This window comes from Gallinula chloropus, assembly GCF_964237585.1.
Source record: "Gallinula chloropus genome assembly, chromosome: 1".
NCBI lineage: Eukaryota > Metazoa > Chordata > Aves > Gruiformes > Rallidae > Gallinula > Gallinula chloropus.
In genome coordinates, this window is record NC_140085.1 from 47506978 (window position 1) to 47520549 (window position 13572).

Sequence of the window (13572 nt, forward strand, 5' to 3'; positions counted from 1 at the left end):
CAGAATTTGTTCACAAAGAACAGTCACCTTCTACATTGTAAACTACAGGCTTTTTTAATTGGTGATACTTAAATTCACTTATCTGGCTATATGTCAAATCATTCTAAATGCCTTTTGAAATACTATTTACCAATTCTACTACTTGTATGCCTTCAAAGGAGGTGAGCATAGCCACGCTTTATCAATATGTTTTAATAAGCACTATGCTGTTGCTTAATTAAACCTGAAACAGCAAGGCAGAGAGCTTTTTGTGCTTAGAATTCACAGATTTCCAAGTAAGCATTTGCTGAAACAAAAAAGCATAGAGAAAATAGTTAATTTACTAAACCCTCGGGGTTTTTTTACACCTTTGTTTTTAGATGTCTTAGAAAAAGATGACCATACATACCATGTTCGTCTCATACGGTTACTCTAGAATAAGAATCTTCTTTTTTTTCTTGATAATTTATATTTACAAAGACACTTTTGGAAGATTGAAGGGTTTTAACATCTTTTTGGGGTGTTACGTATGGGTTAGGGAATATTTCTTGTATTTGGGAATGCTGCAACAGTGGAATATTTATTTTCTTTCCCATCACTTGGGATTAAAAACGTAAAACTAGTTTTATATGAGCAAAGGTGTATCTCCATTGTCTTTTCCCAGCACGGAATTACTGGAAAGAACTGGGAGATAATCATGTTTACAAAAGAGGGAAAAAAAGGGAAGGAAAGAAGGAAACAAAAAATGGTAGAGGGTGGTTTTTCTGATTTCTCCTATGAGTCTGAATTATCAGGTTTATATTTGCAAACTAGCTTCTAATCAAGCTGCAAGAATTCTGGGGTGGTTTCTTGGGTTTTTTCTTTCCTTTTTAAATTTTTTTTAGGGTAGATAAAACTTCTAGTCACCACTGTGAAACAGCTTTGAAAATGTTGCCTTTCTGTAAATTTTACAACACATTTTACCTTACTCTAGTAGATCAGATTACAAATACTTTTTTTTTTTAAATTTTATCTGATAAAATTTGTCTTAGGCAGGTAAGGTGAATATTGATAAGGTGAGATAGATAAGAATATATACCATCAAAATTTTACTTGAATGGCAGTGTAATTGCATTTAACAAATAATCATCCACTACCCCAACTTTCTATTTTAAAAAAATAGGTATCTTAGTTTTTAGTTAATGAAACTAACATAACTGCATGACAAGTAAAAAGTATTTATCCAGGTGTAAATTGTTAACACCAACTATAAACACCTACTTTTCTATCCCTGTTACATTCACAGTATAAAAGTAGGAATTACTAACTAGGACAGATTGTTGCTAGACGAGGTTTGTTTTTAAAATGTTATGCTTTGTTTCCAAACAACAATTTATTTGGTGGGCTGCACATTTATAGTGAGTTTTATAATAGAATTTATAACTGCAGGTTTTCAAAAATCACACTCTATTTATAATTTTTTCAGGAGATAAATCTCCCCCTAAACTTGAACCATCAGATGCATTACCTCTTCCTTCAAACTTGGAGACTAATTCAGAACCACCAACACTCAAACCAGTAGAACTCAATCCAGAGCAGAGTAAGCTTTACAAAAGAGTAAAATTTGATAATGAATTATATAGCACTTCCATTCAGAAAGAAATAAATGGACACACTCCAGAACACTTACTTGACAGTAATCTCAATGAGTCGACTGTTTCTGCTGTAGCTGAGTCATCAACTGATGTAAACAGACGTACATCCATTCTCTTCTGCAAATCGAAAAGTATAAGCCCCCAAAAGTCTGCAAAGAACACTGAAACCCAGCCAACTTCTCCACAGCTAGGGACCAAAACCTTTTTGTCTGTAGTCCTTCCAAGGTTGGAGACACTTCTGCACCCAAGGAAAAGATCAAGGAGTGCATGTGGAGATTCTGAGGTTGATGATGAGTCCCCTGTAAAGCGCTTGGATACAGGTAAATGTTACAAAAATTATTTGAATGGATGTATCTCAAAAGTTAACATACTTGTTATGGTTTTTTTAACATACATTAATCTTCATATTTTAGAACTTGACCAGTTTTTCCTCATAGTTGAGGACCTACAATTAGGAAAATGACTGATTCATTTTTGTGTTGGCCCTATACAGATTAGTGAACTGAGTTTTAGAGTTTTCACTTCAGCAAAGGAATCTTCAGATCTACATGTATGGTTGGGCGGGTTTTTTTAATAAAGCTGTTTTCCATTTCCTTTTGTTGCAACCAATAGGAAAGGTGAATCAGCTGCTTTTTTTTTTTGCTTTTTTTTTTTAAATTCCGTGTTTAATTACATGGAAACTTCATATACGGTGCCAAAACTAGAACTCTTACATGGAAAATTGATCCTCCATGTATGACTTCATTTTGCTGTAGCATTACTCCAAGCATATTTTCACATTATGAAACTGATGGCTGTGTATGAGGTGCTTTGTATATTCATGTATTTTATGGAAGTGTTAAAATCTCAGAAGTGTAATGGCATCTCCTGTGTTCCCTTTCTTTAGTCTATGCACTTAAAATTTTAACCAGTATTGAAGAATCTAAGTGTAAGACTGCACTCTTAATGAGACTTCTATAAAGAACGCTTGAAAAAAACAGGTATCTTGATACATTGGTGCAGTACAGTCAAGACCTTAATTACACCTTTTCTTAGCAAAGCTTAGTTGTACTGACTGGAGAAGCTCGAATGAGACCCTCTCTGGGGAAGAACAGCAGCATAAGGAAAGTACTTCAGTATATTCCCTGAACGTTGTCCATAGCTATTGCTATGACTTATATGACTTGAAATAAAGTCTCTGTTTTGTTCTCACATTGATAACTCATATGCAGGTATGAAAAAAGCACATGGGGGGGTTTGTGTCTTTGAATGAAAGAGAGAGAGGAATTTACTTTGAAGGTTTGTTGTGAAGATGTGTTCCAGAAGCTGTTTGTATGTTTTGTGGGGGTTTTGTGTGGTTTGGGGGGGGTGGGGGAGAGTCGAGATTAGTTGATTGGGGTGGGGTTGTTTGTTGGGGTTCTCTTGTTTGTTTTTTGTGGGGGTTTTTTTTGGACAGTGGTGTTACTGGTTTTCTAACGGTCAAATGAGGATGAAAATTACTGTAATGCCAGCATGAGAAAATAAGTAAGATTTTGTATGGGCTGTCTTTATGGTTTTGGATTTTCTTTTGCCTTCATGGAAAGCCCCAGTTTCCATTCCTTTTCATATACCTTAGAAAGACCATATAGATTTGATATTGTGCTTTGACTCATTTTGAAGTAGGAATCATGTGGTGATGTGAGAAATCAGTTAATCTTCATTAATGACATAAAAAGCTTTGGTTTCCAAATACTCAAATTTAACAGTCTTTAATGTAAGTAATTTCATTACGTACCTTTATACAAATTGTCTTCTATACCCTGTGCAGTGAATCATTTTGTGCCTGATCACACTAGGAATTAGTACTAATACCTTCAAATGTTTTATCTTAGGCATTGTGAATTGTTTCTTTGGGGGAAAATGTTTTTATTATATAGGCATATGGATGTAAGAAGATTTCTGAATACTTCTAAAACCTGTTGGTTGGTTTGTTTTCTTTCTGTAGAGTTCAGGTGTATGTGGGGCATATGTGCTTTAATTATCTAAAAACAAAAAAAAACCCAAACAAACCCACCACAGATCAAGGAATTATGGAGGGTTTCTTCTAATTTTAGTACTCTTCCCATTTCAGAATTAGTAGGGGTTGGAGTAGTGGATTTTTTTAATATAACATGTATGCTAGAAATAGGAATAAAATCGAAAAGGCTGATTTTTAAACATAAAAAAATTGTGTAGCCAGTTCCTGAAAGTAACAAAGATAATGTACAGAATTAACTTATGTAGAACTAATCCTTAGAGGGAATTTATATTTAAAGATTTTATTTGTTCAGGAAGAAATCGTGCATGTGAATTGAAACAGTTTATCCATTAAATTCACCTTAAGGTGTCCAAGTTATTCTTTAATAGTACATGGGGTTTTATAAATATACACATTTCACACAGGTTTGTCAGTTTATCAAATCCTGTGATTCGTTTTCTACTTGCAACTAAATATTCTGCTTTCACATTAGAGATTTTGTCATGTTATATTCAAATTTGTGGCTCCACGCTAATTTAAGGAATTGGAAGCTATTTTGAGCTACTGTTCAGCAGGAAGCCTGCACAAAGCTCAGATGTTTTCTAAGATGCTGGGTTTTATTCAAAGGAATTCAGCAGACATGAGCTTTTTCTCTGCAAAACCATACCATGATAGAGAAGGCATGCCTTCAGGCTTCTACTGTGTTTTTGTGAGTTAGTGACTTCCTGAACAATCACTGTATTTGAAGAGTATTTATCATAGCAGTTTTCTGACTGGTGTGAATGTTGAATACCCCCAATTCTAGTGGATACAGGAAAAAAGTCCTTTAAAAAGGACTTTGCTTTACAAACAAAGCATTGACATTTTACAGTGGTCAAGAGCTGGACTGTCAGATCTGTTTTCCTTCCAGCGTGGGGGTTTTTTACCATTGCTTAAGGATGCCTTGTTGTCCTTCACCTTATTCAGTCTCCTTAATGTTTCCCCCTTTCATGTCAATCATATGTATTCTTACACTAAGAAGTTCAAAGGAAGACTCTAAAGCTTAATTAGCTAAGTAAAACTGCATCTACATTGTCTGATATTTTGTTATTCTTATAGACTGCCTTTTATTATGCTTTTTTAAATTACTTTGAAGTTGGTGGGCTTACCAGTTAGTTTCAAGAAGGGCATGTAAAGGATCCCTTGGCATACCACTTTGTAAGTATGGTGTCCCATGTGGTGTTGGTTTTCATATGTAAAATAATCATTGAAGCAGTAGCTTTTTAAAGAAATAGGGGACTGTTGTACATGGCTTAGACTTCCATCGAGGAGTGCAAGCAGTTCACTCTGACCTCCCTTTTTATGTGAATCTTTGTTTGAAAAATAAGCAGTCGTATCATGTAACCCTAAGTTTTATTTTCGTAGTGTTCTATTAGGACATTATCTCACACACACACATACAGCTCAATATGTCAGTCACATCATTCTCCATACTTTCTGTGTGGAAACCGACAACTGCGTAGTGGAAAGATGTGTTTAAAAATTTCTAAGACATCCTTGATGAATATTGATTTTGTTTCATAAGGTATCTAGCATTTTGAAAAAGATGATAAGTTGTTTTACTTAGGAAGTTTTGATCCTATCAGACACTGATGGATGATTCTTGACGTTCAGGCATGTTAAATCTTTGCTGTGACAAGTTCAATGACCTTTTCAAAATATCTGTTGTATACTTAATCTTGCTCTACTGTTACAAAGATTAATCCTTTTCATCATGAAATTAGCTGGTGCAAATATTATATTTGAGAAAAATAAAACTGATTAAGTGATAAAAGGTGGATTTTACCACGCATTTAAAATTGCCTGTATCAGTTGTGTACTGGTAAAATAAACTCCTGGAACAAATGACTGTGAGATACCTTTTGAGTACTATAAAATACTAGATTAGATCCAGATTAAATTTTCATGTTGTTTTTGGTATTATCTGCCACCTAATTAATCTTTTGTAAATTTAGGATAGTAACTCAGACTTCCTGTGTTTGTACAGTCTATTTTAATTAGAACCTAAGTATTCAGAATATACTATCCCAAAGGAATCATTTCAATTTAGGATTGCAAATAGTGATTATTATAGTGTGTGGGTTTTCTGTTATTTCTTGGCTAGTTAGCAGTCATAGAAGATGTCAGTGAAACAAACAATTTACTTAATATTCTTGCTTCCAGCTACACAGAAGGAAAGCCCTGAAATAGATGTAAAAAAATATTTGTAGTTTGGATCACTGAGTTAAAGTATTTAACACAGTAAAAAACGCAGGTTTTGGGGAGTGGGAGAATTTATTATTTCTTAATATGTACTTTGTGTGTAGTTGTCAGCTTTTGAGAAAAGTTGACTTTGTTTCTGCACTATCATTACAAAAAATGTTTGACAGCACCTAAGAACTGTTTGTGAGTAGCCCATATATGAATTCCACTTGCATTTCACATAATTTCATATATACTAGATTTCTCATAAATCCCTGGCAGTGTTCAAGGCCAGGCTGCGTGGGGCTTTCGGCAGCCTTGTCTAGTGCAGGGTGACCCTGCCCATGGCAGGGGGTTGGAACATGATGATCTTTAAAGTCCCTTCCAACCCAAACCATGCTGTGATTCTGTGAAATCTTTGGCTCTCTGGAGCACAGGCCAATGATTAAAAGTGAAGCTTCATAATGTGCAGCAGTGAATTACCGTTCTCCAAATGGAAGAAATTAAAGTAAAACATGCATATCTATCAACATAACCTGTGTCCTCTTAAGTAGATAACAAACTAAAGTAGATGTGAAAAAACACATAGGAATAATGACTGTAGTTAACATAGACAGGAATGATAGTGTATATTCTTGAGTAAGTTGCAGTAATTTGACTAAATCTACTGACAGAGTTCTTATATTTTGACTGAAGCTTTTATTTTCTTTTTTTTCTCTTAAAGCATAGTGATTGTTTCCCGTAAAATCTGATGTAAAATTCAGTTATTGAAGCTGTTAGTGATGTCCAAAACCTTCAGCTGTCTGCCTTCAGGAGTTTCAGAACATAAAACATTGTAAGGTGTATATGCAAACAAAGCATTGGAGATTGTAAAGGCCTGAAAGGATTTATACCCGGTTTCTTAAATTTGTAAGTGTAGCAACCTGGGGACTACAGGAGCTCAGCTGCTTGGCTATCAGGATAAAACCTGGCTGCACAGCAATCCATAAGTACCAAAGAAGCTGAGAAAAGTGAAGCTTGACTAGAGCAGTATCTAAACTGTTGTGGGGGGAGAGATGTGGTAGTGTGTTTTTCTTTGGTTTTGACAAGTTTGGGGATAAGTGGGGTTTTGGTGATGGGGGAAGGGGTTAATGGGATGGTAGAGCACTAAGAGATTTTAACCACTCACTAAGAAAATCAGCCAAGTTAAGGAGAAAAATTTCAAAAAGAAACCAAACAAAAAATTTAAAAAACCCTCCAAACCCCAAACAAAAAAAAGTCAACCAACAAAAAAACTTTATGCTGCATTTCTTTGTTTTTTTTTAATTTGGACTGCTTAAGCTTTATACAGGAATTCTGTCAGTCATACTAAAATTTTTACCATTTTAATTTTCAGAAAAATTTTGAGAAAGAGGATTCTTTTGTAGTACATGTGGAATAAAGTGCATAAGGCAGAAAGAGGGGAAAGGAAACATTTTATACCAGCCAGCAATTGCAGTGACATTAAAGAGAATAAATGTTCCTTTTTGGGTTATTTCATGTAAAGAACCATAGTATTACCTTCCCCACCGTTTAAAATCCTTTGCTTATTTCCTATATAGTTAGAGGGAATTTTGAGCAGCAGTCAAGAGTGGTCTTGGTGATATATGAGGGGGGTTGTCCTTTCTCAAAGCTTGTGAAGTGTACGCATGCATAACTTAAAATATGCATTTATATTTTTAGATTATTTTTGGGGGTCTTAAACCTGTTAATTTCTTTAAAATTATTTGTTTTTGTTATTTTTGAGATTAATTTTTAGCACCCAACTGCTGTGTTTTCTTAGACTAGTATAACTGAATCTTCTGTAATAATAAAAGTATTTTTAGATGCCCTTCTGTTTTTCTTGATCCTTTAGGAATTGTGGAGCCTTTACTGTATTCTGGCATTGCGGGGTATTTTTGGGGTGGGTTTGTTTTTTCTTTGTTTGGTTGGGTTGTTTAGGTTTTTGGCTTTTTTTAATGCTTAGCTCATTTCTTGGCCTTCTAAAAAATAAAATGTCAGAGTCCCTTGTGTGCTTAATGTGTGGCATTTAACAATAATTTTTCTGTGCGGTGCACATGGTTAAACAGAGGAATGTGGGATTCATTTGGAGGTATTTTAAAAAAGTCTGAATTCCTGTTTGGAAGATCATGAAATAGTCTGGGTACTAGAGGACTTTGAAAGGTCATCTAGTCCAGTCCTCACATAATGTCCTACAGATCTAAGAGGTGGATGATCATAGAAATGAATCCGGTGACTCCAACGCTAACTTCAGGCACTGAACCTGGAAGTAAAAAATACCAGTGACTTAGGGCACAATCGATTGTGACTGGGAGAGAGGGAGACAGTTTCCACAGCATGATTGACTGCAAGATGAATGTGTCTCAAAAGTGTCTGTGTGTGTTTGTGACCTGGTTTTGGCTAGGATAGAGTTAATTTCTTCCTAGCAGTGGATGGAATGCCGTGTTTGGGAGTCAGGATGGGAGCAGTGCTGATAACACACTGATATTTTCAGTTGTTGCCAAGCAGTCAAAGGCTTTTTAGTTGTTCATACTGCCCTGCTAAAGAGAAGGGAGGGGGACACAGCCAGGACAGGTCACCCAAGCTGGCCAAGGGGGTACTCCATGCAAATTACATCATGCTCAGTGTAAAAGGGGGACTGGTGGGGGGAGAAGGAGGCAGTTCCAGGACGATTTTGGGCACAGTCCACTTTCAGGATGGCTCTGAGCTGCACGGCCTGAGTTGTGTGGTTCGGTGAGAAACTGCATCATCTATCACCCGTTTCATATGTTTTGCTATGAAGTCCTGTTGTTGTTACTGTATCTATCTTTCTGCTAGCCTAGTAAACTATCGTTATTCCAACCCACAAGGTTTTGTTTCCTTGGGTTTTCTTCTCGCTCCCTTTCCCCCTCCCTCAGTTCCCCTTCCCCCCCAATCCCTCTTAAAGAACAAGGGGCTGCGTGGTGCCTGGCTCTTGGTTGGGGCAAAACCACCACATTTGTGGGTTTTGTCATCTCTTCTTTTTCTTTTTTCCCCTTTTCTTCATTTTGTCCCTGTGGATGAGAATACATTGTATAGTTACATGTGTAGAGGAGGGTGCTGCATAAGGAGTAATTATGGTAGCATGTAATCCTTTACTGCATCATACATGCAGTCTAATATTTTTGGATATTCTTAATTGATAGCTCTGTTCTGTGTTGCCCATGTAGTACCCAGATGTGGTTTCTTCAGTGTGCATAGAGGAAGTATGCAAGTAAGAAGGTATCCTATACAAATAAATTTTAAAAAAAATTACTCAAGAACAGGTAACATACTTGAAGTGAGTTGCTTTTATTTTGTTGGTACCAAAACAGTGCACATTGGTCATGCTGTCACTTGAATTTTGCCAGGCTGTGCTATCCTAACATGTAATATGCACCCCCGGTTTAATTTTCCTTTCTCTTCCCCTTCCTTTTTTTTTTCTCCTCTTCTTTTGTTTACTTACCCTTTTCCCCCTCCTTCAAAAGCTGTAATAATACAGCTGCCACTCAGAAATCACTTTGTAACAACATGTCATTGGAAAAAAATTGGAGATGAAAGCAGATGTTGAAAACTAACCTTTGTCTCACAACCAACACTACAGATTCATCTGATTAGATACAAAGATGTGCATATGCAAGTCAGCCTTACTTTACACTCTTTGCATTCAGTGCTGTGCTGCCTAAAAATAGCAAAGCTGGGTTGGTGTTTAATGGGCCCTTGATTATCTTACTTGAGGAAGTTTCCGACACTGTCAGGTTGGCTGCATGAGCAGTGAAGCCTCTTGTCTTGTCTTTGCTGCTCCATTCATTGAAGCCAGAAAGACAATTTTAGGGTTGTAAGCACTGTTAATTTTTGCTAGAGTCTCCAAAGGATTCATGTCGTGCACCTCCTCAGGTACAGCACAAGCTATTACAGAAGGATTATGACTATAGTAAGCACTGGGATCTTTCATACAGAGTCACTTGAAGTTTTCAACTCCCTGTGTGAAATGCCTCTCAAGGCCTGGAAAATTAGGTCCAAAAAAGGAGCTGTGTAACTTCAAGGACTTGGAGTTTACCAAGTTGTCCTGTATGTCATCTTAGGCGAGGCAGATCTCTGGTAAACGTTTCTGCCTTCATCTTTCTTTCAGGCACCAACTTCAGTTTCAGTTTCTGCTCTCTCTACTACACACAAATTAAGAACTGAAATTTCTAAGTAACTATTAAAGGCAAACAGTAAATTGTTTCTTTTTAATAGAGTAGGATTGCTGGACATGCTTACATAGGAGAGCTCTGAAGTTCTCCTGTCTATGTGTTTCTTTTTCTTTGGATGCCATACCCTGCAATTGTGTTCTCACAATTACAGGGAAACATTTACTTTCAAAAAAGAAATTGTGTTGGTAAAAGCTCTGTATAAAATCCTTTAGATAGTAATTTAAGAAAAAGAAGCTAGTTCCATTTAGGAAATGGAATTCCCTGCCTTGGTAGGTCCTGCTGGGCAGCTCTGAAAAACTGCTAGGCACTGGGATCTTAATGCAGTATATTGATTAGATGCTATTTCATTATATACTTTGAGTATTAAATAATCTTTATTGATTGAAGTTTTTAATAACTTTAAGTTTTCTTTCTTTTAATTTATATCAAGATTTGGTAGGTGATAAAGTAGAAATCTTCAAATGGAAAATGTGTAGGAAAGTATTTTTTCAAATGATCTTTACTGTTTGAGTTATGAATAATTCAGAAAAAAATGTTTGGAAAAAAAGATTCTGATCTTAAATCCTACTAAGTAGTCTTTGCCAAGACAATTAGTGGTTAAATGATTGTAAATATTACTGACTTTCTTGGATCCTAAATGACATAGCATTGCTATACGTGTGATTCAGGCACTTAAATCTTGTACTTTTACAATCATCTGTTTGCATTTTTACATGTCATAAATCATACAAACTAATGACATACAAACTAACTGACTAAAAATTCAATTTATAAAATTAGTTTTAAAGCCTTCAAGTTTTGTGCTTGCAATTTTTAATAGTATTTTCTACTATACTACTACTGTCATCATTTTTTTCTGTATCACTGGAACAGCTGATATTCTCTCTAGAAGTTTTACGATGTGTTTTTGAGAAACATTTCTCTTGTATGCTCTTTTTTCCCTTTCAGATTTTTCTGGAATGTTTTCCTACTCCTACACTATTGTTGCCTCCCACTTGTGTATTTTCAAATGTCTTGAACAGTCGTCCTACAGTACAGTGATCCTGTCGTTGCAGTGCACAGAGCAACAGGCAATCCTTACCTTGTGAAAGCTGCAGTCATAAATGATGATTAGTTTTCTTTCCTGTTGTGCAAGTCAGATTCAGCTGTTTTCACAGACTCTCATCAGCGTAGCCAGAAACAGTTCTCCCAGGTTTAGAAGAAAATTAGTAGTTATAGGATGAATTCTTAAACATTCTTTTGAAACATATCAAACTGTTCGGTGAGCCACCAAACTGTATTCATTATGTTACTCAGACCAACAAAGATGAAGTATTTCTGTTTAGGCTCTTGAAAGCTGCTGCTGTTTACTGTGTAGGTGCCACATCGTGGGCTCACGCTAAGCTTTCTTTGCTATCTTTGGCCATGACCAAATTTTAAGCATTTTTAAAAGCTTTATTTCCAAGGGGACTCTTCACACCAAACTTTATCGTCTTTGTGAGTCACTGGCTCCCATTTTGTCTGCATACTGAAGACTGTTTTAAGAACTGTAAGCTTTGACATGCTCAGATACTCCTCTGTGTATTCTAGGAAGGATTGTGTCTAATATTCTTACTGTTCTCCAAATATTACTGTTAGAAGTAGACATTTATAGGTTTACTCTAAGATTCACATTTTAAAAAGACACAGGATGCCTTCCTATTACTGCAATACACCCATTTTCAGGGTTTGCACACATAAAAATACAGAGCTTCTGATTATTACCTTAAATTATTCCTTTATGCCATCTGTGCACACCTGTATGTATAGATCCTCTTAAATAAATTAGGGTCATCCCCCTCCTTATTCTTGAGGGATTTTCAGAATCACGTTCTTGATGCATATCATGCACGTGGAGGTTGTGTTCTATGCTTTCTGTGACTTGAATATATTTTCTTTTTTGAGGAGGACAGAGTGAAAGTGAAACCTTTAATCTAGTTTTGCCCTTTTATGAAACTTTAGCTGAGTATTAGTGTTAGAATACTTGGAACGCTTGTATCATTCTCACTGTCTCTGGTCGCTGCTGTAAGGGTGGCTTATTTATTTGAAAGCTCTTGTTTCCTGTCAGAGAGACTTAATGGCTTTTTCACTGTCTTCCAGGTTCTCATATTAACTAATATCATGCTGGGTATTTATCTCTTTGGATCCTAATTATTTTCTGTTATCTTCAACTTGGAATGGAATTCAATTAAATGATCATTTTGGAACGCAGAAAGACAATTACATTTGAAGTAATTATTTTGGATCATGTTGGAGACACCAGCCATCCTTAAAACAAAAAAAATATGAACACTGTTGGAGGAAGTCTTTGACATATATGAAACTATGCTCTTCATTCAATATATTGCCCCATTTCCGTAAGTGATAAAGTTGTACATGTTGTAGTATATGTGACACAAACTGGTCGCACATTTTTACCAGTCCCAGCGTTCTTATTCCCAGAACATGCTCTGTAAGAGAGAGCAGCTTAGTTAAGAATGTTCCATCTCCATCCTCTTCCCTTCCCCAAAATCCAGTCTGATCTTCCCTGGAGGAGTAAAAATGTACAAAAAATGCCTTACCTATTTTTGTGCATTTATGTAATTTTAATTACACTTTTTTCTAAATACATATATTTTAATGAAGACTAATACTACTCGTGCTGGGTAAGTGCACAAGTCAGGACTTGATTAGTCCTTGCTTGGTAAAATTAACCTAAGTAGTGTTACAGGAGTGCTGGTGTGCTGTGTGCAGTTGTTTTTTGAATGCTCCCACATTTTAGTGGCTGTAATTAATTTATCAGTTTTCATTATTTCTCAGCTATTCAGCTGTGGTTTTCCTACAGCACTTAATCTTACATTTGGGTATGCTTCTGATTTGCATCAAGCAATGCATCATGAAGTTTTAATTGCTTTAGAATAATTGTATTCGAGTTCTGCTGCTTTATTTCAGCAGAACTGCAAGGTATGATGATAGTCATGGAGCACACTGTGCCTTTGACTATCCTGAGGTTTTTTTCCTCTGTTGCTTTTTTTCCCAACTTCTGCTGTCTTTCCAGAGTTATCTTTTCCTGCTTCCATTAATTTAATATGGGCAACAAGATTCTAACTTGCCTGATATAGGTAGTCAGTGGAAGTTTTAATGGCAGTTTGAGAACAAACAGCTTCTGTTGAGGAAAAAATTGAAACATTCCCTGATAAATACAATTTTCAGGACAGTGGGAAACCTGTGAAAAAGTATCAAGCTGTTCTTTGGCTTGCTTCCCTTAGTTTACAGTTGTTTGTTAGTGTTTATTTTTAAAGTTGTATGTGTTATATGCTGTGATTGATGTGGCAGTAAACTGTATGTAAATTGAAGTCTAGAGCTGATGGTTAGAAATTGCAGCAACCCTGCCATAGCAGACTTCAATATTTGCAAATTCTTTGGCTGTTGAGGGGGTGTAGATTTTTTGTTTGTGTGGCAGTGCTTTTTCCCTTTGTTTTTGTTGGTTTTTTTAATGAGGAAGCTCTGCCTCTGAGAGTAGGCTGCTTTTTAAAGAGCTTAAGACACAGGAAAA

At 36.0% G+C, this 13572-nt stretch overlaps 1 protein-coding gene across 1 annotated transcript in view; it reads left to right on the forward strand.

Moving 5' to 3' along the window:
* BRD1 (bromodomain containing 1) overlaps positions 1 to 13572 on the forward strand; it is a 60230-nt gene that overhangs the window by 30929 nt on the left and 15729 nt on the right. The window contains exon 8 of the mRNA XM_084276375.1: positions 1445 to 1933. Coding sequence (XP_084132501.1) covers positions 1445 to 1933 — 489 coding nt within the window. The remainder of the gene's footprint in view (positions 1 to 1444; positions 1934 to 13572) is intronic.